The sequence below is a fragment of the Symphalangus syndactylus genome, chromosome 17, assembly GCF_028878055.3.
Source record: "Symphalangus syndactylus isolate Jambi chromosome 17, NHGRI_mSymSyn1-v2.1_pri, whole genome shotgun sequence".
In the NCBI taxonomy this organism is placed as follows: Eukaryota; Metazoa; Chordata; class Mammalia; order Primates; family Hylobatidae; genus Symphalangus; species Symphalangus syndactylus.
Window position 1 is genome coordinate 12,001,029 of NC_072439.2, and position 26,538 is coordinate 12,027,566.

Below are 26,538 nucleotides of genomic sequence, written 5' to 3' on the forward strand. Positions count from 1 at the left end.
CCAGGCATGGAGAGAGGGCCGCCTCACAGTCCCTGATGGGCCTCTGTTCTACCCCCGAAAGGCAGGGAAATAAAAGAACCTTAGTCTCAGGTTCAAATGGGGGCACCGAGGCCCAGAAAGCGACGCTGAGCTGTGGCGAGTGGGAGGCTGCTCTTGGCTGGGTCTTCTGCATCCTAGTTCCGTCCACTTCCATCCTGAAAAAGCACAAGCTTCTCCCTGTGCCTTCCTGGGCGGGTGGGGTTTGAGACTTCACGCCCACTGTGCCTCAGTTTCCCCACCTGTCGCCGCTCCATGCCTCGGTTTCCCCATCTGTGGCCGCTCTGTGCCTCAATTTCCCCATCTGTCAATGAGGATTGGTGCGTGGCTAAAGCACTTTATTAGTCTCACTTCCAAAGCCAAGACTCCCTCAGAGACAGGAGCCCTCAGAGACAGGCAGGGCAGACATGGGACCCTGTCAGCAGCACCCAGACTCCCCGACAGGCCAATTCCAGGAGGCACAGCGGGGACTCATATCTTCTTTCTTCCCCGGCCCGAGTTTGGGGCAGGAGTTTCCCAACGGCCCAGCTTTGCTCACTCTTCTCAGCCCCCACCTGTCCCTAGCTGGGGTCTCAGAGCGGCTTCCCTCCACCCTCTGCCCTGGCTTGACCCATCTGTAAAATGGGTTCATCAGCAGGACCCACCCAGCTCACAGGGCTGGCCTCAGCGTGAAAGGAGGGAACACACACAGCACCTGGAACAGCGCCGGGAACAGCATGGGCGCTGCAGAAGTGTGGCCTATCACATGTCACTAGTGGCGTAGAATTCTCTCAGGGTTGGCCTCCTCTGGGGACCCCAGCAGCCCCTCATCCCTCAGCCCTGCCCCCTGTTGCTCCCATGGGAGTAAGAACAAAATCTGAAGTTTGTTATTAAATCGGTTCCATTTTTATTGGATTTGAACCAAATACAGCAGGATGAGGGGTGGGGAGCTGAGGCGTCTTGGTTCATGTTGGGATGGGGTGGGGGGCTCAGGGGGCTGGGAAATCCTAATATACGGATGCTCTGTGAACCCTAACATGGCCGAGAACGCACCCCCTCCTGTCTTTGATAGGCTAAAGGCACTTGGATATCAATTTTTGGGGGCCCTTGGGGTTGTCATGGTAACCAGAGTCAGGCAGGTGCTAACAAAAAAATTGGTTCTGCCCAATTCAGGTGTGGCGGTTGGGGTTGCAGGAACTTCAGCCCTCACTCATGTCGAGCCCCCTGGGCCATCTGTACATCGTGGTGCAGGCCTGGGCCCTCCCGGCCACAGCTCAGGGAGAATGGGCCAGTGTCTCCTTCCAGCTCTTTCTGAAACCTTTGCTCAAAGCCTCCAGGGCTGAGCCGGCTTTCTCTCTGTTTCTCTCTGGCTGATTGATCTCAGAGCAGTCTTGAGGGATCCAGGATCCAAGTCAAGCCATCAAGCTCATCTGCAGGCCTGGCCTGTGAATACGGGGTAATAGGTTTGACCCTCAGACCCGTTTCACAGATGAGGACACTGATGGTCTAGGTGGTCTTCAGTCACCAGCTGAGATCACACAGCTGGGCAGGAGCAGAGCTGCTTTTGAGCCCTTCCTGCAAAGTCCTGGAGGGTGTGTCCTAACCCCTCGGTTGCAGCCAAGCCCCTTTCTGGCTGAGCTTTTGGCTCAACAATGGTTCCTGTCCCTGCCCCAGCAACGTCCTAACTGTCCTCTGGAGGATGTGGAGAGGAGGGGCAAGAACTGGCTGTGAGGAGGCCAGGTCACTGATGGTGCCTATGGTCCCTGTCTGGTGTCTGAATCCTTCTGCAAAACCTCAGCTCCTGCTTGTTTACCCCCCGTGACGGGGAGCTCACCATCTGCAGAGCAACCGCGCGGTGACCTCGGGGAAGCTCTTCCTTGACCTGAGCTGCAGTCGGCCTGTGACCCCAGCTTTGGCCCTAGATCTGCCCCACCTCTGCAGGTGCACAGACTGAGGTTCCTCCATCACCTTCTCCCGAGGACCTGGGTTCAGGCCTCCCTGTAGGGTGAAGCCCTTGTTCCGGCCTTGTTCTTGTCACTACCTCTGCAACGCACATAGCAGGGACCCCTGGTAACCCCCTGTGTTCTTTGGTCTCGTTCCCCACCTGAGCCACGGGTCAGCAGGGCCAGGCATGATGGGGCCACGCTCAGGGCTTGTCTGAGGCAGGCTCAGAGGTCAGTGCATACCTAGGGGCAAAAGTCCCTCCAGTAGACCCATTTAGAAGGACACTCAGCACACCAGAAGCCATGGTCCTGGGCCGGGGCAGGGTGGCCCTCTCTTGCCTGCTGTTCTGGGAAGCAAGTGTCAGTGGAGGGAGGCAGAGGGCTGGGGCGATGGCTCCTCCTTGTGGACAGCCCTGCTGGGCTGTGGGGAGGATGGAGGACAGGGCATGTGGATCCCTGACTGTAACCACCGCGTGTGCTGGGTCCTCAGCAAGACCTGAGCCCAGGCCCTGAGGTTGGCTGGGAGATGCTCACCTGAGCAGGCGTGGGGTGGGCCGTGTGTCCCAGGTGTGAGCTGTATCTCAGTTGTGAGTTGTGCCTGTCCCATGTGTGAACTGAGCATGTCCCGGGTGTGAGCTGTGATCTCATGAGAGCCCTGCCTGCCTCTGTGGTCAGCTCTGGTGCCCAGGGCCTCGTTTTAGTGTCAGCTGGGTGTGAGGTGTGTGTCTTGGGTGTGACCCGTGTGTGTCCCAGGTGTGAGTTCTGTGTTCTGGGTGTGAGCTGAGCATGTCCCGGGTGTGAGCTGAGTGTGTCCTGGGTGTGAGCTGTGTGTTCTGGGTGTGAGCTGTGTGTTCTGGGTGTGAGCTGTGCCTGTCCCAGGTGTGAGCTGTGTCTCAGGTGTGAGCTGTGTGTTCCAGTGCGAGCTGAGTGTCCCGGGTGTAAGCTGTGTGTCCGGGGTGTGAACTGTGTGTTCCACTGTGAGCTGTGCTTGTATTGGATGTGAGCTGAGTGTCTCCTAGGTGTGAGCTGTGTGTGTCCTGCGTGTGAGCTGTGTGTCCCAGGTGTGAGCTGTGCCTGTCCCAGGTGTGAGCTGTGTGTCCTGCGTGTGAGCTGTGTGTCCCAGGTGTGAGCTGTGCCTGTCCCAGGTGTGAGCTATGTGTTCCGAGTGTGAGCTGTGTGTCCCGGGTGTAAGCTGCGTGTGTCCTGGGTGTGAGCTGTGTGTTCCGGGTGTGAGCTGTGTGTGTCTTGGGTGTGAGCTGCGCCTGTCCCGGGTGTGAGCTTTGCTCTCACGAGAGCCCTGCCTGCCCCTGTGGTCAGCTCTGGTGCCCCGGGTTTGGTTTTAGTGTCGGCTGGGTGTGAGGTGTGTTTCACCTGTGTGATTCGGTTCCAGGTGTGACTGTGTGTCTGGGCGTGAGGTGTAGGATGGCCAGGTGTGAGCAATGTAGATTTTCTGCGCACCCTCCCCTCGGGGCTGTTGGGGCCCTTTGTGGGTCCCAGGTGTCCACCGTCTCCCCGATGTGATCTGTGTGCAAAGGACTGGGGGAGCGGAAGCCCAGGGCTTGGGGGCAGCAGTCTTGTGCCTCCTGGGTGTGAATTGCGGGCCCTGAGGATCCTGGGGTCTCTGAGCGCCCCCAGCCATCCCGGGTTGGTAGACGGGAGCCCATCCCCCCCATCCTTGCAGCCCGCACCCCCACCCCCCAGCTCAGCCACCATAGCAGGGACAGGAAGACGGGTTGAAATCTTTAGAAAACGCTTGAGAAACTGCAAAAAGACACATGCTGATGAAAAACAGTCCTGCGGTCGGGCGTCTACAAAAAAAGGGGAAGTTCTGCCTGGGGAGCGCCGTGCAGCCGCCCCCTTCCCCTCCGGAAAATGCATAGGTGGACACGCGAGCGGCCGGCCCGCGGGGGAGGGCAGGGGAGGGGAGGGTCCGCCCCTGGGGACCCCTCAGATCATCTTCATGTTGAACTTGCGCGCGCCCCCCTGGCCCGCCGCGGCGGCCGGCCCATCCACCTTGCGGAAGGAGTACTCCACCGAGAAATTGTTCTTGTGCTGCCCGCGGCCGCGGCTCCACACGAACAGCAGCACGAAGCAGAAGAGGACCACGCCCAGGAAGGTGATGCAGCCCATAGCGGTGGACACCAGGATGGTGGTGAGGTCCAGCGGCGCGCGCAGGGCCGCCAGCGTCTCGTTGTGGGCCTCGCCCAGGGTCCGGTTGGCGGCCGGCTCGGGGCGCACGGTCAGCATGGCGAAGTAGGTGTCGTTGCCGCCCGCGTTGCTGGCCACGCACGTGTAGGTGCCGCTGTCCTGCGGCCGCGCGTCCTGGATCTCCAGCGTCCCCCCGGGGAGCACGCGCGCCCGGCCCGCGCTGGTGGCCGTCACCGGCCGGTGCTGGGGGGTCACCCAGGCCACGGTGGGCGCCGGCTCGCCCTCGGCGCGGCAGAGGAAGCGGACGTCTTCGCCCGCGGTGGCCGTGACGCGCTGCAGCCGCCGCTCCCGGATCTTGGGTTTGCGGCACACGAAGTACTCGAACAGCACCGAGTCCGGCAGGTTTCGCAGCGCGTCGCCGCGCACCTCGGCCGGGGTGGCGCAGGCCGGCAGCCGCCCGTCGAAGTTGAGGGTCTTGCGGCGCTGCACGATCCACAGCAGGCGACAGTCGCAGGCCAGCGGGTTCCCGTCCACACGCAGCGTCTCTAGCGTGTTCACCGAGTGGAAGGTGCTCTCCTCCAACGTGGAGAGCAGGTTGTTGGACAGGTTGAGCAGGCGGATCTGGCGCAGGCCCAGGAAGGCCTGCGGCTCCACCACAGCCAGCAGGGCCCCGGCCAGGTGCAGCTCGCGCAGGCGGACCAGGTCCCGGAACGACCCCCGCGGCACCGTGCTGATGGGGTTGTGCGACAGATTGAGGCAGGTGAGGTGCGCCTGGTGCCGCAGCGCGGCGGCCGGCACGGCGGTGATGTTGGTGTGGGTGACCGACAGCGAGGTCAGGTTCAGGCCCCGCAGGCTACCCGCCGCCACATCCTCCAGCAGCGGCCAGTTGTCAATCTCCAGGTGCAGCAGCCCGGGCAGCCTGCGGAAGTTCTGGTCCTCCAGGGCGGCGATGGCCAGGTGGCGCAGCCGCAGGGCGCCCAGGCCGCGCAGATGGCCCAGCGACTCCCCGGACAGAGCTGTGAGGTTGCAGCGCTCCAGGGTCAGCTCCTCCAGGGCCAGCAGCCCTGCAAAGGCGCGGCGCGAGATGAACACCAGGTCGTTGTCGCCCACCTCCAGCCGGCGCAGGCTGTGCAGGTCCTGGAAAGTGTAGTCCAGCAGGATGACCAGCTTGTTCTCGCTCAGGTCCAGCAGCGTGAGGTTGTCCAGGCGCGTGAAGACCCCGGGCGGGATGAGCTTCAGCTGGTTGCCACGGAGACGCAGGACTCGCAGGCGCGGCAGGTTGGCGAAGGCGCCGGGCTCCACGTGCGCGATGGCGTTCTCGCTCAGGTCCAGCTCCTCCAGCGCGGGCAGCGCGGCCAGGTCGCCCGGGTTCAGGCAGCGGATGCGGTTGCGGCTGAGTTCCAGCAGGCGAGTCTCGGCCGGGATGCCGTCGGGCACGGCGGTCAGGCGGCGGCGCGTGCAGGCCACGGCGCGGGTCTGCGCGGTGCACTCGCAGCGGGCCGGGCAGCCTCCAGCCGGGGGCGGCGCCGCGGGCAGCAGGAGCAGGGGCAGGCTCAGGACGCACAGCCAGCAGGTCATGGTGCGGAGCGTGGGCCTAGGGCCGCGCCACCATCCTCCTGCGCACCTGTGGGCGGGCGGGGAGCGGGCAGCGTTAGCACCGTTAGCACCGAGCCCCCCTCCGCGGCGCCTCTGCCCCCAGCCCGCCCCTAACCCGTCCCAGAACGGCGGCTCGCTCCTGTAAGCCCAGCATTTTGGGAGGCTGAGATGGGAGAATTGCTTGAGTTCAAGAGTTCGAGACCAGCCAGCACAACATAGCAAGACTCCCATCTCTCCAAAAAAATAAAAGATGAGCTGCATGTGGTGGTATAGGCCTGTGGTCCCAGCTACTCAGGAGGCTGAGGCAGGAGGATTGCTTGGGCCCAGGAGGTGGAGGCTGCAGTGAGCTATGCTTGTGCCACTGCACTCCAGCCTGGGCAACACGGTGAGACCCCTGTCTCTACAAAAAAATAAAAATAAAAATTAGCTGGTTTGCAAGTAAGTGTGAAATATTAAAAAGTTTACCCAGGCATGGTGGCCTGCACCTGTGGTCCCAGCTACTCAGGAGGCTGAGGCAGGAGGATTGCTTGAACCCAGGGGGTTGAGGCCACAGTGAGCTGTGATCGTGCCACTGCACTCCAGCTTGGGAGATACAGCAAGACCCTGTCTCAAAAAAAAAAAAAAAAAAAAAAAGCAGCATTGATCCACTGTGTGGCTGCAATTCCAATCTCCTGGGTTTTTTTGTTTTGTTTTATTTGTGTTTGTTTGTTTGTTTGAGATGGAGTCTCACTCTGTCGTCCAGGCTGGAGTGCAGTGGCTTGATCTTGGCTCACTGAAACCTCTGCCTCCCAGGTTCAAGCAATTCTCCTGCCTCAGCCTCCCGAGTAGCTGGGATTACAGGCGCCCGCCACCACGTCTGGCTAATTTTTGTATTTTTAGTAGAGATGGGGTTTTACCATATTGGCCAGGTTGGTCTCAAACTCCCGACCTCAGGTGATCCACCTGCCTTGGCCTCCCAAAGTGCTGGGATTACAGGTGTGAGCCATCGCACCCGCCTGCTCCTGGGTGTCTTTGCATAAGAGAATGGAACACACAGTGCACAGAAAACCTGGGAACATTCACAGCCACATCTGTAACAGCCAAACAGTGGAAAAGGCTGGAATGTGCACCAAGGAATGGATGGGTCAGCACCGTGCAGCCACCCACACACGAACACGACTCAGCCATAAAAAGGAGTGATGCTCTGACCCAGGCCACAGCGGGGATGCACCTTGAGGACGCCATGCTCAGTGAGAGACGTGACACAAAAGGCCACACTGTATGACCCCATTTCCTTCTTTCTTTTTTTTTTTTTTTGAGATGGAGTCTCGCTCTGTCACCCAGGCTAGAGTGCGGTGGCACAATCTCGGCTCACTGCAAGCTCCACCTCCTGGGTTCACACCATTCTCTTGCCTCAGCCTCCCAAGTAGCTGGGACTACAGTCGCCCGCCACCACGCCCGGCTAATTTTTTGCGTTTTTAGTAGAGATGGGGTTTCACCGTGTTAGCCAGGATGGTCTCCTTCTCCTGACCTCGTGATCTGCCCACCTCGGCCTCCCAAAGTGCTAGGATTACAGGAGTGAGCCACCGCGCCTGGCCTTTTTTTTTTTTTTTCTGGAGACGGAGTCTCACTCTGTGGCCCAGGCTGGAGTGCAGTGGCGCGATCTCAGGTCACTGCAAGCTCCCCCTCCCCGGGGTTTAAGTGATTCTCCTGCCTCAGCCTCCTGAGTAGCTGGGATTACAGGCACCCGCCACCACGCTCAGCTAATTTTGGTAGTTTTAGTAGAGATGGGGTTTTGCCATGTTGGCCAGGCTGGTCTTGAACTCCTGACCTTAGGTAATCCGCCTGCCTTGGCCTCCCAAAGTGCCGGGATTACAGGTGTGAGCCACCGCGCCCATCCTTTGAGCCACCGTGCCTGTCCTGTGAGCCACTGCGCCCGTCATTTCTATGAAATGTCCAGGACAGGCCCATCCATAGACACAGGAGATGACATTTGATCTCAGACGCTGTTGTGGGTGGAACTGTGTTCCCGCAAAAGATATGTTCAAGGCCAGGCGCTGTGACTCACGCCTGTAATCCCAGCACTTTGGGAGACCGAGGCAGTGGATCACCTGAGGTCAGGAGTTCGAGACCAGCCTGGGCAACATGGGGAAACCCTGTCTCAACTAAAAATACAAAAATTAGCTGGGTGTGGTGGCGTGTGCGTCTATAGTCCTAACTAGGGGAGCCTGGGGTGGGAGGATCGCTTGATCCCGGGAGTTGAGGCTTCAGTGAGCTGTGATCGTGCCACTGCACTCTAGCCCCTGGGCAACAGAGTGAGACTGTCTCAAGGAAAAAAAAAGGTGTGTTCATGTCCTGCCCTCCATGCCTGCTGTTCATGGGACCTCCTTTGGAACCAGGGTCTTTACAGATGTGCTCAGGTCTAGATGAGACTGTGGTGGATTACAGTGAGCCTTTTCCAACGACTCCTGTTCTTACAACGAGAGGGAGACGTGGACACACACCTAGCCCCATACAGGGGAAACAGAGCTGTGTGAAGACGGAGGCAGAGGCTAGGGTGACACAGCCACAAGCCAGGGATTGCTGAGAGCCCCAGGAAGCTGGGAGAGGCAGGAAGGACGCTCCCCGGGAGCTTCCAGAGGGCCCTCGGCCCTGTGGACACCTTGATTTTGGACTTCCGCCTCCAGAGCTGGGAAGGCGTATATTTCGGTTGTTTTAAGCCCCCGGGGTTTGTGGCATCTTGTTCTGGCAGGAAAGAGGCCGACTCAAAAGTTGAACAGAACAGAGCCCATGGTTTTCTGGAGGAAGGGTGTGTGAGCTGGGGGAACAGCCACTGCAAAGGCCCCGAGGTGTGGCAGGAGTCTGGTGAAGCCAAGGGAGAGAGTGGAGGGGGGCGGGGAGCTGGGTTAGGAGGGGTCTCTGGGTGGGGGGCAGGTGGCATGGAGCCGTGGTGGCCCAGAGGCACCAGTGCTCCATGGGTTCCGGCGGCTGTGCCTCCTGGGCTGTTTCCGTCTCTCCTGGGAGCCTGCTGCACCCCTACCAGCTCTTCTTGACTGCAGCCCAGATTCTGGGGGCCGGGGTGGCGGGTGGAGGTGGGGTGGGAGGGAGCAGGAGGAAGGAGCCAGAGCTACCAGGCGGCATTGCCCAGCCTCTTCTGCTCGGCCGCTTCCCCCGCCAGCCAGCTGGCTATTTTTGGCATCTTAGCAGCTGAGCCCCCCTAGGCATCCCCCCAGGCCCCTTGGCCCAGACCAGGCTGTGCATCTCCTCACGGTTCCCACTGGCCGTGGATCCTGATCTGCTAAACGTCTGCGAAGGCAGCTCCCGCCTCCCCGGTGCCTTTCCAGAATTTAATCCGACAGCGAACAGACGCGGAGCCCTGGGAGACTGCCTAATGTCAGAGACGAGTCGCACGTAAGTGAGGACAGGGTTTGGATCTTGCAGCTGTAATTCATTAAGATGAGGTCACGCAGGAGTAGGGAGAGCCCTAATTCAATGACTGGCATCCTTATAAGAGGGAAATTTGGACACAGAGACATAGGCAAAGGCCAAGTCACAACACAGGCAGAGACTGGAGTGATTCATCCACAAGTCAAGTGACACCAGGGATGGCCAGCTACCACCGGAAGCTGGAAGAGTCAGAAAGGGTCTCCCCAAAAGCCCCCAAAGGAAGCTGGACCTGCTTGAGCTTCGACTTCCAGACTCCAGAACTGTGAGAGAAGCTCCTGTTGCTGGCGCGGTGGCTGATGCCTGTCATCCCAGCACTTCGGGAGGCCTGAGGTCAGGAGTTTGAGAGCAGCCTGAGCAACATGGAGAAACCCTGTCTCTACTAAAAAATACAAAAATTAGCCGGGCGTGGTGATGGGCGCCTGTAATCCCAGCTCCTTGGGAGGCTGAGGGAGGAGAATCGCTTGAACCCGGGAGGCGGAGGTGGTGGTGAGCCGAGATCGTGCCACTGCACTCCAGCATGGGTGACAAGAGGGGAAACTCCGCCTCAATAAATAAATAAGGTGAAACGTCAGACTGAATTCTGGATTTAGGTGGGCAGGGACACATATGTACAGATCCTAAAACTGGGCATTCACATGCCGCATGGAACAGCACGGAGTGTGGTGGAAAGGAAGGTGTCGCAAGCGGGAATGCGGTCCCACCAAGAGAAAAGCGAGGGGCCCCTGGTTCCCAGGAGGCCTTGGTCCTCCTGCCCCCAGCTTGGGAACATAGGAAACTCAAGGGAGGGAGGAAGGGGGGGAGCGAGAGAGGGGGCATGCCCCCCCAACCCCGGAATCGTCCTTAATCCCAACCTGGGCATGTTACAGGGAAGGCGATCCTTCCCTCCCAGCAAGCTCCCTCCCAGCACTGTTTTTCTGGGTCATTCTCTCCCGAGCTGCTGCCCTGCCGACAGCACACTCAGGGGCTGTGTTACAGGAGGGGACAAGAGCGCTAGGGCGGTGATGGCACTTTTATCTGCCCCCCACCCTGCACCTCCCCCTTTACTGTCCACTCCACAGTGTTTACAAAACCACTGGTGAAAACCTGCCCACAGGCCAGGTGTGGTGGCTCACGCCTGTAATCCCAGCCCACAGGCCGGGAGTGGTGGCTCATGCCTGTCATCCCAGCACTTCGGGAGGCCGAGGCGGGCGGATCACGAGGTCAGGAGATCGAGACCATCCTGGCTAGCACGGTGAAACCCCATCTCTACTAAAAAAAATACAAAAAATTAGCCGGGTGTGGTGGTGGGCAACTGTAGTCCCAGCTACTCGGGAGGTTGAGGCAGGAGAATGGCGTGAACCCGGGAGGCGGAGCTTGCAGTGAGCCGAGATCGCACCACTGCACTCCAGCCTGGGCGACAGAGGGAGACTCAGTCTCAAAAAAAAAAAAAAGAAGAATAAAGAAAACCTACCCACAGCTCTCAAGCGAAAAACATCCATCTGTTGGCCTGCAAGACCCTGCAGCAAACAGCCCTCGCCCCCACCCTGGCCTCATCCAGATACTGCAAAAGCTCCTTCCTCTCAGTGCAGACCCCTCACCCTGCTCTGCTCCCCCAGGACCTGGGCATGCACCCTCCCTCCCCTCTTTTTTTTTTTTTTTTTTTTTTCTGAGACAGAGCCTCACTCTGTCTCCCAGGCTGTAGTGCAGTGGCGCCATCTCTGCTCACTGCAACCTCTGCCTCCCGAGTTCAAGCCATTCTCCTGCCTCAGCCTCCCGAGGAGCTGGGACTACAGGCGCCCGCCACCACATCCAGCTAATTTTTGTATTTTTAGTAGAGACGGCTTTCACCATGTTAGCCAGGCTGGTCTCAAACTCCTGGGCTCAAGTGATCTGCCCGCCTCGGCCTCCTAAAGTGCTGAGATTATAGGTGTGAGCCACTGGGCCTGGCCCATTTTCTAAATTAGAGGTTTCTTTTTAAGTTGGAATTTATTTATTTATTTATGTATTTAGAGACAGGTTCTTGCTCTGTTGCCCAGGTTGGAGTGCAGTGGTGCAATCTCGGCTCACTGCAGCCTCTGCCTCCCCTGCTCAAGCGATCCTCCCACCTCAGCCTCTCAAGTAGCTGGGATTATAGGCACGTGCCAGCACACCTGGTTAATTTTTTCATTTTTTTGTAGAGATAGGGTCTCACTCTATTGCCCAGGCTGGTCTCAAACTCCTGGGCTGAAGCGATCCACCTGCCTTGGCCTCCCAAGGTGCTGGGAATACAGGCGTGAGCCACTGTGCTGGGCCAATAATTTTTTTTTTTTTTTTGAGATGGAGTCTTGCTCTGTCACCCAGGCTGGAGTGCAGTGGTGTGATCTCAGCTCACTGCAACCTCTGCCTCCTGGGTTCAAGCGATTCTGCTGTCTCAGCCTCCCAAGTAGCTGGGATTACAAGCACGTGCCACCAGGTCCGGCTAATTTTTGTATTTTTAGTAGAGATGGGGTTTCACCATGTTGGTCAGGCTGGTCTCGAACTCCTGACCTCATGATCCGCCCACCTCGGCCTCCCAAAGTGCTGGGATTACAGGCGTGAGCCACCACGCCTGGCTCGATAATTTTTTTTTAAAACAGTTCCCACAGAGCACAGATAAGGGGAAAATCAGGAAGTTTCCTGGAGAGATTGACAGGTCTAGAATCGCTAGGTCACAGTCACACTGATCTAGTGGCAGAAGTGCCGGCGGGAGGCCTCAATTCCGATGCGCTGTGTGACCTCTGTTGAGAAACCTACCCTCTCTGGACCTCGCCTGTCATGGCACAGGCACAAGAGCCCTCCGGGGCACCCTCCAAGCTCTGGCTCTATAATTACTCCTGGGATGAGAGGACAGCTGATCCCTCGCGCCCGGCAGGGGCCACTCAAGCTGTGACCTAGTTTTACAACCCTGACTCCCCCCATCAATGGCCTGGCCCTGTCATTTCCTCTGCAGGGTGCTGTGGGGGAGGCGGGAGGGGGGATCTGGCAGCTGGACTCAGGCTTCTGACATGTCCCCTAAGGGTCTGGTGTTCCCAACTTGGGAGGAAGAACTGGTTCCCGGAGAGGGGGTGTGGGAGACTACACGGCCTGCATCTGCTCACCATGTGCCCTGAACACATCTGGTTGGCCTCCCTGGTCTCTTTTTTTTATTGTTTATTTTTTTTTTGAGATGGACTCTCACTCTGTCGCCCAGGCTGGAATGCAGTGACGTGATCACGGCTCACTGCAAGCTCCGCCTCCTGGGTTCACACCATTCTCCTGCCTCAGCCTCCCGCGTAGCTGGGACTACAGGCGCCCGCCACCACGCCCGGCTAATTTTTTGTATTTTTACTAGAGACGGGGTTTCACCGTGTTAGCCAGGATGGTCTCCATCTCCTGACCTCGTGATCCACCGGCCTCGGCCTCCCAAAGTGCTGGGATTACAGGTGTGAGCCACCATGCCCGACCTCTTTTTTTTTTTTTTTTTTGTTTTATTGAGTCAGAGTCTCACTCTCTCACCCAGGCTGAGAGTGCAATGGCGTGATCTCCGCTCACTGCAGCCTTTACCTCCTGGGTTCAAGCGAGTTCAAGCAAGTCTCCTGCCTCAGCCTCCTGAGTAGCTGGGATTACAGGTGTGCGCCACCACACCTGGCTAATTTTTGTATTTTTTAGTAGAGACGGGGTTTCACCCTGTTGGCCAGGCTGGTCTCGAACTCCTGACCTCAGGTGATCCACCTGCCTCAGCCTTCCAAAGTGCTAGGATGACAGGTGTGAGCCACCGTGTCCAGCCACTAGGCTGATTCTTTTTTTTTGTTGTTTGAGATGGAGTCTCGCTCTGTCTGTCACCCAGGCTGGAGTGCAGTGGCGCGATCTCGGCTCACTGCAAGCTCCACCTCCTGGGTTCACGCCGTTCTCCTGCCTCAGCCTCCCAAGTAGCTGGGACTACAGGCGCCCACCACCACGCCCAGCTAATTTTTTTGTATTTTTAGTAGAGACGGGGTTTCACTGCGTTAGCCAGGATGGTCTCGATCTCCTGACCTCGTGATCTGCCCACCTTGGCCTCCCAAAGTGCTGGGATTACAGGTGTGAGCCACCGCGCCCGGCCCCAGGCTGATTCTTTAGGAGCCTCTGTCCCCTCCCTTGTCCTCATGCTGTGGTCCTGGGGGAGGGGTCACTTTCAGGGCTCTCTATCTCCATCCTCATCGGTCCCTCGGACCGCCCCCCTCCCAGGAAGCTGCCACCCATCTGGAGCATTACCTCCCATCCTCCCAGGATGGAAACACCATCTGCTCACAGATACCTCTTGATGGTGTGTTCCGGCCACCTGAACTGCAGCCCAGGGACCCAGCCCCATCCCTGACCTCTCCCAGGGCGACCCACAGAGCCCCAGCGTAACCCTGGCTACGCGGAGCCAAGCCCAGCTCCACCCTTCCTCTCCCACAGGCCAGAGTCCTCCCTCGCTCTGGGCCTCCCGCCACTGCCAGGCCTCCGTCCCCCACCCCAAACTCCCCTCCTTCCAGCCGGGCTCCAGTTCGCCCCCAACATTCAACGCGCTCCTCCTGTTCTGGCCTCGGTGTCCCCAGCTGCCGAATGGAACTGGAGTGGGGGGAGGATCAGGCCAGCCCCTGCAAACTGGGGTCTCCCCGGGCTCTGTGAACGTTGGGGCCTGGTCGTTCTCTGGGGTGGGGCCGTCCTGGGCGCTGCAGGGTGCTGAGAAGCATCCCTGGCCTCCACCCACTCCGTGCCAGGGGCACGCCCTGTTGAGACAGCCATGGATGTCCCCAGACATCACCAAACGTCCCCTGGGAGCAGAATCACCCTGGTTCAGACCCTCTGGGTTAGGGGATTCCACGGACCCCCAAGAGACTCTGTGTCCCACGATCCTCAGCCCTGCTGAGGCCCCAGGAGGCTGCACACGTTGAAATCTGTGCCCTGAGTGGGAGGGAGAGAGGAGGTGAATCCCAGGAGCTGGGGACCCCTGGTTTACACCATCTGCCGCGTCAGGAGTTGATCCTGGTGTCTGGTGTGAACAGGGGACAGATTTAGTGTTTTTTTTTTAATTTAAATAATTAATGCAGGTCTCTCTTTCTTGGCCCCATGGACATCTTATGTGGATGATTCTCTGTCTTGGACACTGCAGGGTGCTGAGCAGCATTCCTGGCCTCTACCCACTCCAAGCCAGGGCACCCCCTTCCCAGTCGTGACAGGCACAAATGTCCCTGGACATGGCCCAGAGTGCCCTGTGGGGCAGAACCTCCCTGAGTGGGTCCTTGCTGTAGAGGACGCTGGCACACAGCGCGCCTCCAGTTCATGCCCCAGGAGGAGCCAGGGTGATTCAGCCTGTTTTACACGGGGAGGCAGAGACCCAGAGACGGACGGCAACATGCCCAGGGCCACGCAGCAGGCAAGAAGCAGGTACAAGACGTGACCCCGGGGCCGGATGCGGTGGCTCACGCCTGTCATCCCAGCACTTTGGGGGGCCGAGGCGGGGGGATCACGAGGTCAGGAGATGGAGACTATCCTGGTTAACATGGAGAAACCCCATGTCTACTAAAAAATACAAAAAATTAGCCGGGTGTGGTGGTGGGCACCTGTAGTCCCAGCTACTTGACAGGCTGAGGCAGGAGAATGGCGTCAACCCGGGAGGCGGAGGTTGCAGTGAGCTGAGATCGCGCCACTGCACTCCAGCCTGGGTGACAGAGTGAGACTCCATCTCAAAAAAAAAAAAAAAAAAAAGAAAGAAAATGTACCAGTTGCCCTTCGATGAACTGGAAACACAACAGAGAACAGAGGCCAGAAGGTCCCTGTTCTTTTATTTTTATTTATTTATTTGTGGGTGGTTTTTATTTATTTATTTGTTTTTGAGACAGTCTCACTCTGTCATCCAGGCTGGAGTGCAATGGTTCAATCTAGGCTCACTGCAACCTCTGCCTCCCGGATTAAAGCAATTCTCTTGCCTCAGACTCCCGAGTAATTGGGATTACAGACATGCGCCACCATGCCCAGCTAATTTTTGGATTTTTAGTAGAGACAGGGTTTTGCCATGTTGGCCAGGATGGTCTCGAACTCTTGACCTCAGGTGATCTGCCCGCCCCGGCCTCCCAAAGTGCTGGGATGACAGGCGTGAACCACCGTGCCCGGCCCCCTGTCCTTAAGGAGCTTACATTCTGGTGCGGGTGACACCGTGAAATCAGCGTACGGCACATCAGCTGGTAATAAACGTCACGGAGGTGAGAACAGCTGTGTCCTCGGGTGACGTCACCTCCTCGGCTCTGCACCCCGCCGTCCACAGGCGTGAAGCTGGAGCTGGGGCTGGCGACCGAGAACCTTCCTGCCTCCCCTCCCCAGCAAGGGGCACGTCCCACCAGGCCCGGACTGCCTGTCTGCCCCTGCAGGGCCCCCGGCTCTGGTGGTGGGCTCGGTGAGCTCTGCTGCCCGGTCTCGGGAGTCTGGGGGAACGCGGCGTCGACCCCTGTGGAGGGAGGACTCGTGTTTCAAGGGCAGAGCCTCATTACCATGCACGACCAGCCGCAGCTGAGGCCGCAGAGGCCTTTGGCAGGGGGGCCGGGCCGGCGGCAGGGACGGCCTTGGCGGTGGTGGACGGGAGTGGGGGTCTGTCCTGAACAGGTGGGGGTGGTCCGTGTGCTGGCCCCCACCATGCGATTGCACCCCAGGACTCTCGTCCTCCTTCTAAGCCCCAGCATGTGCCTGGCGCTGCGCGGGTGCTGGAGGCACAGCGGCTTCCACGCAGACGCCCGCAGCACCACAGCCTGTGCGCGGCGCATCCACGCCCTGTTACAAATGTTCCATTCAACGCCTTCTAGCACATTCACAGATCGTCCGCCGGCACCTTTAGTTCCAGAACATTCCATCACCCCCAAAAGGAAGCCCCATCCCCTTCAGCAGTCACTCCCAGCCCCTCCCCAGCCCGGACCCCCACGCATCTGCTTCCTGTCTCTGCGAATTGGCTGTCTGGACATCTTGCATCAATGCAATCGGACCGGCTGTGGCCCCCAGGGACTGGCGTCTTTCCCCCAGCGTCAAGTTGGGGGCACAAACAGGTGAGAATCGCGCAGCCCAGTGAATGAGCAGATCGTCTGAAAAAAGCGCTGAGGGGCGGAGCTAGCAGGGAGCTGTGGGGGGGTCTGTTCCGGGCTGTGACTGCGTTCGACGGGCCCAGGGGAGACCCTGTCTGAGCTGAGACCTGGATGGGGAACCGGGGTCAGCAGGGTACAGCTACGCGAGGGGCGATGCTGGCCGGGGGTGTGTCTGCGCTTGGTGGGGTGGGAGCCCTGGCTGGCAAAGGCAAAACCACACGGGGCACTGAACCCCCAGGGAGGTGTCTGGACTTGCGTCCACAGGCAGTGGGCAGCCATGGGAGGATATGGGGCAAGAGCATGGCGAGATCTGGGTTGCAGTTGGAAGGCGCGTCCAGCTCTGCGTGGTCTGACCCCAGGTCGCCCTGCCTCACCCAGACCTGGAAAGTCTTGACTCTCAGCTGCACCTCCATCTCCAGAGAGCAGGGCACTATTATCTCCCTCTCCAACCCGTCACCCACACGCAGAGCTGTGGCCAACGACGGAGCATGGGGTGGCTGAACTGAACACCAGGTGCTGACTCACGGGTCCTCACCTGAATCGGCCACTGACCGCCTTGGGCAGAGACATTGAAGTCTCTGAGCCTCAGTTTCCTCTTCTGCAAAAGGGAACTGCAGGGTTCCCAGTCACCTCCCTGGGCTGAGCGAGTGAGAAGTCGGGCAAGGAGGTTCCTTCCGGGGAAGTCTCCACTGGGTGCCGGCTGGGGTCGGGATCCCAGAGTCCTAAGCCCTGGTCTGCTCCTGGCCATGTGTTCACCTCATTCATTCATTCAACAAGCATTCATTCATTCATTCAACAAGCATTCATTCAACAAACATTCATTCATTTAACAAGCATTCATTCATTCAATCATTCATTCATTCAACAAGCACTTAAAAACAATGCCTGTGTGCCAGGCACTGGTTTTAAGAGAAACAGCAGTGAACAAAACAGACAAATCCCTGCATTCTGTCTATGGGCAAGAAACAGAATAAACAAGTAAAGCCGACTGTCACGCGGTGGGCCACGGTATAGGAAAAAACAAACAGGGAAGGGGGGCCTGGGGTTGGCAGAATGGGGTTGGCAGAATGAAGGCCTCCCCACAGCCAGCCCGTTCTAATCCCCGGAACTGCAGATAAAGCCACCTTACATGGAAAAAGGGCCTCTGCAGATAGGATTAAGTAAGAATTGTGAGATCAGGAGATCATCCTGGATCATCTGGAGGCCCAACATGCTCACAGGGTCCTCACGAGAGGAGGCGGGAGGGTGAAAGTCAGAGACTGGAAGAGGCTGTGCTGAGGCTATGGAGAGGGTGGGGCCCTGAGCCAAGGGATGTGGGTGCCTCTGGGCAATGGGATATGTGGGAACCGGATTTTCGCCTGGAACGCTCAGGAGGGCCCAGCCTTGGCCATGTCCTGTTTTTTTTTTTTTTTTTTTTTTTGAGACAGAGTCTCGCTCTGTCACCCAGGCTGGTGCGATCTTGGCTCACTGCAACCTCTGCCTCCCAGGTTCAAGTGATTCTCCTGTCTTAGCCTCCCGAGTAGCTGGAACTACAGGCATGAGCCACCACGCCCGGCTAATTTTTTGTATTTTTAGTAGAGATGGGGTTTCACCATGTTAGCCAGGATGGTCTCGATCTCCTGACCTCCGGTAATCCGCCTGCCTTGGCCTCCCAAAGTGCTGGGATTATAGGCGTGAGCCACCACACCCAGCCTCATGCCCTGGTTTTACGCCAGTGAGGCCCATTTTGGACTCTGGCCTCCAGAACGGTGCGATAATAAATGTGTGTGGTTCCCAGCCACTGCTGTCACAGCAGCCAGAACTCATCGGGGTCATTGCAGTCTTGAAGAGGGAGGTCGCTCGAGGCCTCCCAGATCTGTGCACCTGCCTTCTGGGGCATGGAAGGCAGGGGACATTGACCTCTCCTTGGGGTCTGAGATATGCATCAAACACAGTGCAGGCACCGGCCTTGAGGACCCCCTCCCCAAAACTGTCCCCCACGGCAGGACCCGGGCAATGGAGGCCTCTCTTCCCTGTACCCCCAGCTGTCCTTAGATATGGATCCTGGACTAATGGTCCTGGAAGCTCTTAGCTCAAGGAGAAGGCAGAGTGTGGCTGTGAGTGGCCGGGGTCTCTCCCTAGAACAGAGGTGGCCCTACCCACTTGATGCCTGGTAGTGTGGACAGCTCCCTCCCTCAGCTCCTGGCCAAGCCCTCGGCCCTTCCAATCCGCCTCCTCTATTCTGAGTAGGGCTCTTTCCCTCGGCCCTCTCGCAAGGTTACCTCGAACCCATCCTCCCTCTCGTCCCCGCCCAGGGCAAGAGATGCTGACATCTCCCTTAGGAAAGGCCCTCTTGGAGGCCGGCCAAACCCAGAGGGGGCAGGGGTGAGATGTGTGGTAGCGGCCCGCTCTGTCCCCAGGCCCACAGTGACCTCCATCTCCCTCCCTCTGCCCCCCACCACAACCGGGGCGGTGGGAGTAAGGGGAGTGTGGTCTGGATGCGACCCCCATTCGAGCTTCTAAGACGGATATGGGAGGAGGGGGCCCAGCCCCTCACAGCATGTGGCCCTCCAAGGTCTGCTTCTGGGGACACGCTGCCAGTCCCCCAGGACCCCTGCATCCTCTGTCCTAGATCCAGGCCCTCCCGGGGCTTCATCCATGACAATTCATTAAGCCCTAATTAGCTTCCATCTGCTGTTAGTCCCCGTCAACCCCTCGAGGGGCTGGGGGCCTCCCGACCCACTTTCCTTCCCAGCCTGTACACAGGGGGCCGTGGACTGCCCTCTGCAGGCAGGGCCTCTAGATCTGGAACCAGTTCTGGAGCACCCACTGTCTACACCGGCCACTTCACCCACTAGCCCAGCCCTGACTAGGGGGAATAATAAAGTTCATTTTGGAGAGAAGGAGACTGAGGGTCAGAGTGGGCCCCAGCTCACTGCATCACTTGGCTGCAGGCAGTCAGCATTTGAACCTGAATCTGACGCCAGCTCCTACCCACAAAATCCCAGCTCCCCCTTGACGGTGAAGGGCGCTCTTTGGAGGCCCGAGATTGACATGTGGTGGTGGGTGGCTCCAGGGGGCCCACCCGGGGCAAACTTTGCTCACAGAGTTCTTTGAGAGGCGCTCTACCTGGTGACGAGGTAGTGACTCAGGGGGCGCCGGGGAATGACAGTGCTGTGGGAGGAGACATCAAACTGCCTTCTATTCCCACTCAGCAAGGCACCTTCAGGTCCCGGCTTACCCTGGGGGTGGACGGCTGAGGCTGAGGGGGCCAGGCAGGGCTGCTGCCGCAACCATCGTGATCTGAGCATCTGTTTTATGGCAGCACCACGCTGCAGCCGAGGTGGGCAGCATCTCATTTAATCCCGTGTGGGGTGAATCTGAGAGAGGGGACGTCATTTGCCGGAAGTCACCGGTGGAGACCAGACAGGCAGGGCAGGGAAGGCTGAGTTGAACCCTCTTAAGCCCCCATCCCACCGCCCAGCTGCCCCCTTCCTGCCACCCCACATCATCCAGGTGGGGACGGGAGCTGGGTCTACAGGGGAAGCCCGTGAGTTCTTCCCACTCAGATCCTGTCTCCGATGATGGCTGCTGCTTCGGCTCAGAGGGCAGCCAGGGTAAGGCCATGCCCCAGCAGCCCACCCCGCACCAGCCTCCTGATAAAGCCAGCACCACCCTCCCTGAACCTGTTTCTAGCCTGCGTCCTCCACCTGGCCACTCACACCTCACACCTTCTGCATCCTCTCCACGCCACTGCCAGGGAGCCCTCCTGGGTTGCTCTGGTTCTCACAGCTCTGTTGTCCCTGAAGGTTCCCCCCAGCCAAGCCCCAGATCATCCCTCTGCAAATACCATTGCACAGCAGATGCCCGCTCCCCACCCCCGCCGGAGCAAGGGTGTCTGCAACCTCACTGCGTCCATGGTTTAGCCAGGGACCCCTTGCTAAAATGCAGCTTCTGGGGCCGGTCGCCTCAGAAGTTCTGACTCCTCAGAACTGGGGGGGCCGGGACACCAGCACCGTTAGTGCCTCAAGCACACGTTGAGAAACCCAGTTACATGGTGGTCTCCAGCATAAGGACCCGGGGCTTTTCTTGTGCCCGGACCAAGGCACAAGGTGCTGCTCCCCCAAACTTGTTGAATGGGGCTCAGGGCCTCCCCTGGCCAGGCCCCAGAGGCCCGGGAGGTAGGGGCACCCAGGCCCAGCCTCAGGGCACAGAGAGAAGCCCCACCATTTCTGGTGCTATTCAGACGCCCCCAGAGCAGGGGACTCAGCCCTATGCCCCCAGGTCCCTCCTCGCCAGGCCCGGCCATCAGCTCCAGGGATGGAGCAGGCTCCGGTGTGGACCCCAGATACCCTGTGCGTCTTCCAGCTCCGCACCCCTAGGCTGGACCAGACCTGGCTCAGGGGAGACAGGGCAGGAAGGCGCGGGCTGCAGGCTCTATTCGGACGTTCCCCACACCCCAGACACAACCAGTCCCCCCTTCATCTCCTCCTGGAGAGGAGCGCATCCTCCCAGCGTCCCCACTGCCCCGGGGAGATGCCCACCCGGTTCCCCGCTCCTTGGCGCCCCAGGGGAGGGGCGGGGGGACCCCATGGTGGGGAGTTCGCCCCCAAAGTTTCCAGGGGGAGCGTCGGGGGCCTGGCAAGGAGCGATGAGCCCGGGAGGGGTGCGCGGGGCAATTTCCCCCGGCTGAGGATGGGGTCGCGGGTTGGGGGCTTTGGGAGGCAGGGGCGCAGGGTGCAGGTGCGGGGTCCCCAGGCCTGCGGGCGCGCCCCACGCCGGGGCCCGGCGATGCCACTCACCTGGGCGGCTCCGCCGCGGACACGGCGCGGGCTGCGGCGCGGGGGCCGCCCGGAGCCGACACAAGCAGCCGCCGCCGCCGCCGCCGCCGCCGCCGCCGCCGCCGCCTCCCGGGCTCCGCCGTGCGCGCCGCCGCCGCGCGCACCCGCCCGCCGGTCTCCTCGGCGCGCCTGGCGGGGGCGCGCGGTGGCTGCGCTGGGCCGCGTGCGCGGCGGCTGGGGCCGCAGGTGTGCGAGGCCACGTGGGCGCAGGTGCGGGGACACTGGGAGGGAGGGTGCATAACCCCTCCGTGGGCATCCCGGGCCCTTCGTGTCCGAGGACCCTCTGTCCCCACAGCCTGGGTGAGCCTGCGGAGACGGCCGTGCAAGAAACGCAGGGGCACCCCAAGTGCAGCAGGTTGTTCCGTGTGGAACCTTCTGGAAGCTACCATCGCCTCCTCTGCCCCCCGTCCCCCACCCCTAGTCCAGGCCGCCACCATCTGCACCTGGACACCTGCCACAGCCCAGCCCTCCAGGCCCATTCCTTATGTGGCCCTCAGAGGAAGCCCCTCAGAGGAAGCTTAGCCACTGGGCTCCAGAACCTGCCAGGGTTCCACAGTACCATGAGGGTCCTGTCTGCACCCCAACTACGCTGGAATTTCTTTCTTTCGTTCTTTCTTTTTTTTTTTTTTTTTTGAGATGGAGTCTTGCTCTGTTGCCCAGGCTGAAGTACAGCGGTGCCATCTTGGCTCACTGCACCCTCCACCTCCTGGGTTCAAGCGATTCTCCTGCCTCAGCCTCCCAAGTGGCTGGGATTACAGGCGACCGCCATCACACCTGGCTAATTTTTGTATTTTTAGTAGAGACGGGTTTTCACCATGTTGGCCAGGCTGGTCTCAAACTCCTGACCTCAGGTGATCCACCCACCGCGGCCTCCCAAAGTGCTGGGATGACAGGTGTGAGCCACCGCCCAGCCGCCTGCACTGTTTGGTCTGCCGCACCACCTCCTTCCCCCTGGCCTGTCCTCACTCACTCTTTTCTGGGCTCCACCCCCTCAGCCTTCCTCAAACAGGCCAAGTCCCTCCAGTCCCAGGCCTTTGCCTTCGCTGTGCCCAGCTTGGACGGCCTTTCTCTCCGTCCCCTCATCGAGCAGCTTAGAGCCTCTCAGTTTGTCTAACGGGCTTGTTCCCCAATGTGCCTTCTGCCTAGCACACAGCAGCGCACACACCAAGTGCACCGCGAGTGTTCGTGGAAAGTTTTTTACCTTTTTTTTTTTTTTTTTTTGAGATGGAGTTTTGCTCTTGTCACCCATGCTGGGGTGCAGTGGTGCAATCTCGGCTCACTGCAACCTCCACCTCCTGGGTTCAGGCGATTCTCTTGTCTTAGCCTCCCAAGTAACTGGGATTACAGGCACCCGCCACCATGCCCAGCTAATTTTTGTATTTTTAGGGGAGACAGGGTTTCACCATGTTGGCCAGGCTGGTCTCGAACTCCTGACCTCAGGTGATCCACCCGCCTCGGCCTCCCAAAGTGCTGGGATTACAGGCGTGAGCTACTATGCCCGGCCCCTTGCTGCATCTTCTAAAAGCCACATTTAGCCTCCCCATCTCACAGATGAGCAAACCAAGGCTGGGAGATGCCATTTGTCCCAAGTGAGGAGCGAGAAGGAGGCCTCGGGAGCCTGTGTGTGTAACCTTGCCTTGTCTGCCCCCTTCACCCACCCTGCAGTCCTCCCCACCCGCTGTGTACTCCCAGTGGCTTTGGCGGTGGCCTGGCATTCACGCAGCCACCTGTGACTCAAGCAGGCTCTGTTCCCAGACTGTCGCGTTGGCTGGAGGCCCAGAAACCGCATCCCTGGAGGCTGCAGGCCAGGCCCCCCACGGGATGCTGTGGGGGGCGGGTATGGTTCACTTCCTGGCCCCAGAGAGGCCCAGAAGGACTTCATGACCCCCATGCTCTCCCCACCAGCTGGCCCTGGGCTACTGTTCTTTGTGACCCCGGCAAGGGAGGTCTCCTTCTCTCTCTGATTCTGCTTCTCTCTCTTTAAAGTGACGCTCCTGACAGCTGGCTCTCAGGGCTCTTGGAGGAAGGTGTTCATTGAGCACCTACTGTATACCAGGCCAAGGGCTGGAGGGAGGAGACGCTTCCAGGCTCAATGGGGATTTCTTCAGACAGAGGGAGCAGATGCCTGAAATATGAAATCGTCACAAAGCGGCGTGGAAGAGGCAGTAGTGACACCGGGTCCCGGATCAAACCCAGCGGCCAGGGAGGCTTCCCGGAGGAGGAGAGGCTTGCTATGAGTCCTGGAGGGTGAGGGATGCCAGCTGGGGTCCAGTCTAGGCCCTGCCTGTGTAACCGTGGGGGATGTCCCTCTAGCTTCGGTCTCCACCTCTGTAAAATGGAGATCAGAACAGTTCCCATCTTCTCCCGGGGCTGCAGAGACTCTGCAGTGGTTCTTCCCGGTTTGTGGCCAGTGCTCCCAAGTCCCTGAGGGTGGAGATTGGGCCAGGTTCCTACCGCAGGGCCTTAGCACGGGCTGCTCCCTCTGCCTAGAACGCCCTTCCCCCAGACCTCTGCCCTCCCCCGCCCTTTCCCCCTCTTCACTTGCGTCTCCACCCCGACCTTCCATCTCTCCCTGCATGGCACGTGCCTGCTAAGATGTCCTGTAATTTGCTGATGTGTCCAGTGCAAGCTCTACCCTCTCTTCCTTTTTTTTTTTTTTTTGAGATGGAGTCTCGCCCTGTCGGTCTCCGAGGCTGGAGTGCAGTGGTGCGATCTCGGCTCACTGCAAGCCCCACCCCCCGGGTTCACGCCATTCTCCTGCCTCAGCCTCCCGAGTAGCTGGGACCACAGGCGCCCGCCACCACACCCGGCTAATTTTTTTGTATTTTTAGTAGAGACGGGGTTTCACCGTGTTAGCCCGGATGGTCTCAATCTCCTGACCTCGTGATACGCCCGCCTCGGCCTCCCAAAGTGCTGGGATTACAGGCGTGAGCCACCGAGCCTGGCCCCAGCCTTTTTTAAGACAAGGTTTTGCTCTGTCGCCCAGGCTGGAGTGCAGTGGCGCAGTCATAGCTCACTGCAGCCTTGACCCCTCTGGGCTCAAGTGATCCTCCTACCTCAGCCTCCTGAGAAGCTGGGACTACAAGTGAGTGGCAACACACTTGGCTAATTTATTTTTTGTAGAGATGGGATCTCACTAAGTTGCCCAAGCTGGTCTTGAACTCCTGGCCTAAAGTGATCTTCTCTCCTTGGCCACCCCGAGTGCTGGTATTACTGGTGTGAGCCACTGTGCCCAGCCCAGTCTTGTAATATTATGTGTCCATTTAATCCTCTCCAAAGAGATGAGGGATTAGTTATTATTTTTTTAAGAGACAGGGTCTCATTCTGTCACCCAGGCTGGAGTGCAGTGGCATGATCATGGCTCACTGCAGCCTTGAACTCCTGGGCTGAAGTGGTCCTCCTGCCTCAGCCTTCCAAGTAGCTGGGACTACAGGCATGTGCCACCACACCTGGCTAATTTTTAAATTAGCTTTTTTTATTTTTTGTGAGACAGTTTCACTCTGTTTGCCCAGGCTGGAGTGCAGTGGTGCAAATCTTGGCTCACTGCAATCTCCACCTCCTGGGTTCAAGCAATTCTCCTGCCTCAGCCTCCCAAGTAGCTGGGACTACAGGCGCATGCCAGCAGGCCCATTTAATTTTTGTATTTTTAGTAGAGATGGGGTTTCTCCATGTTGGCTAGGCTGGTCTAGAACTCCTGACTTCAAGTGATCCACTCACCTCGGCCTCCCAATATGCTGGGATTACAGGCGTGAGCCACTGAGCCCGGCCCAGATTAACTTTTTTTTTTTTTTTTGAGACAGAATCTCACTCTATCGCCCAGGCTGGAGTGCAGTGGTGCAATCTCAGCTCACTGCAAGCTCCGCCTCCCGGGTTCACGCCATTCTCCTGCCTCAGCCTCCCAAATAGCTGGGACCACAGGCGCCCACCACCACACCCAACTAATTTTTTTGTATTTTTAGTAGAGACGGGGTTTCACCGTGTTAGTCAGGATGGTCTCGATCTCCTGACCTCGTGATCTGCCCACCTCGACCTCCCAAAGTGCTGGGATCACGGGCATGAGCCACAGCACCTGGCCCCCAGATTAACTTTTAATTAACAGGGTCTTGCTATTTTGCCCAGGCTGGAGTGCAGTGGTGCAATCATAGCTCACTGCAGTCCTGAACTCCTGGCCTCAAGTGATCCTCCCATCTCAGCCTCCCAAAGTGCTGGGATTACATGTGTGAGCCACTGTGCCTGGCCTGGATTCATTATTATTCCCACTTTACAGATGAGAACTTGGGGACTCAGAGAGGTTAGGTCACTAGCCTCAGGTCACACAGCATCTGCCTGCTGAAGCTGGGCCTTGACCTCAGGCATCTGGAGCCCAAGGCTTCCAGGACTCTACACGTTTGCCTCTTAGCAGCCAAGGACTCTATCCCCAGTTACAGAGGGAGGCCACTTGACTGGGGCCACACGGGAGGCTCCCAGGCCACCTGCCCCCGCAGCCTACCTCCCTGGGACATGACTGCCACTCCCACTCGCACCTGGTCCTGTCCCTCATGCTGGAGAGAGTGAGCGAGAGGAGGAGGGCTTTTAATTTTAGAAATGGTTCCTGCCGCAGAAGAGTTGCTGCTGGTTTTCCCAGGCAGGAGAGCACAGGACAGGAGACCCCCTCGGCCCCACCACGCCCCTCCCCAGAAGGATGCCCCCCTCTGCGGGCTGCTGCCTCCCCACCCCCAGCCTCTCCCACGGCTTCCCCATCTGGAGCCGCCCTCTCTGCCCAGGTGGTAAGTCTCCATGGCAACGTCCCATCACAGGTGGTCGTAACCTTAGCAACCAGGTGCTCCCGCCCCACCGCCTGGGAGGCTCAAAGCGGCGCCTGCATCCCCCTCCCACGCTCTCCCTGCCCCCCGGGGCAGCTCTTCATGAGGAACCGAGGGAGATGCATCCCGCCGGGGATGCTGGGCCCAGAGACTTGAGGGACACCCCAAGGTCACCCAGCAGCTGAGAAGCTGGGCCTGAGGTGCTCCACGGGACATCAAACCCACTTCCGTCATCCTGCAGGATGCAAAAGAAACTGCACTTCTCGGCATCTCCTGGGCTTCTACTAGGTGCTCGGTCCATGCCAGGCTCAGGCGCGGTCCCTGCCCTCAGGAGGCTTCTACTCAGGACAAGGGGTGGGGAGACACTGACGAGCCCAGGAAGGGTAAAATGGCTGGGTATAGTGGCTCATGCCTGGAATCCCAGCACTTTGGGAAGGAGAGGCAGGAGGAGCTCTTGAGCCCAGGAGTCTGGGCAACATAGTGAGACCCTCATCTCTTAAAAAAAACAATTAGCTGGACGTGGTGGTGCATGCCTGTAGCCCCAGCTACTCAGGAGGCTAAGGTGAGAGGAACGCTTGAGGCCAGGAGGTCGAGACTGCAGTGAGCCAGGATCTCACCACTGCATTCCAGTCTGGGTGACTGAGCAAGATCCTGTCTCAAAAAATATATATGCATATTGGCCAAGTGTGCTGGCTCACACCTGTAATCCCAGCGCTTT

The 26,538-nt window shown here is 59.0% G+C and overlaps 2 protein-coding genes across 2 annotated transcripts; one reads left to right on the forward strand and one right to left on the reverse strand.

Annotated features, from left to right (window-relative positions):
* Positions 1-898: 898 nt before the first annotated feature.
* Positions 899-21,057, reverse strand: LINGO3 (leucine rich repeat and Ig domain containing 3). Its single transcript, XM_055247485.2, has 2 exons — positions 20,980-21,057; positions 899-5,730 (listed from the first exon to the last, which is right to left on the reverse strand). The coding sequence occupies exon 2, from the start codon at positions 5,682-5,684 to the stop codon at positions 3,906-3,908; it is 1,779 nt and encodes a 592-aa protein (XP_055103460.1). The 5' UTR covers positions 5,685-5,730; positions 20,980-21,057; the 3' UTR covers positions 899-3,905.
* On the forward strand, positions 15,100-18,575 carry LOC134733281 (uncharacterized). The gene is made up of 2 exons (XM_063622293.1): positions 15,100-16,162; positions 16,558-18,575. The coding sequence occupies exons 1-2, from the start codon at positions 15,618-15,620 to the stop codon at positions 16,697-16,699; spliced, it is 687 nt and encodes a 228-aa protein (XP_063478363.1). The 5' UTR covers positions 15,100-15,617; the 3' UTR covers positions 16,700-18,575.
* Positions 21,058-26,538: the final 5,481 nt, after the last annotated feature.

What these genes read in the sequence shown, in the direction of transcription:
- LINGO3 (XM_055247485.2), bottom strand. Translation starts at nt 5,684, where the DNA reads ATGACCTGCTGGCTGTGCGTCCTGAGCCTGCCCCTGCTCCTGCTGCCC.
- LOC134733281 (XM_063622293.1), top strand. Translation starts at nt 15,618, where the DNA reads ATGCACGACCAGCCGCAGCTGAGGCCGCAGAGGCCTTTGGCAGGGGGG. An exon ending in CAAGTTGGGGGCACAAACAG is followed by an intron (nt 16,163 to 16,557) that starts GTGAGAATCGCG and finishes GTCTGACCCCAG; the next exon opens with GTCGCCCTGCCTCACCCAGA.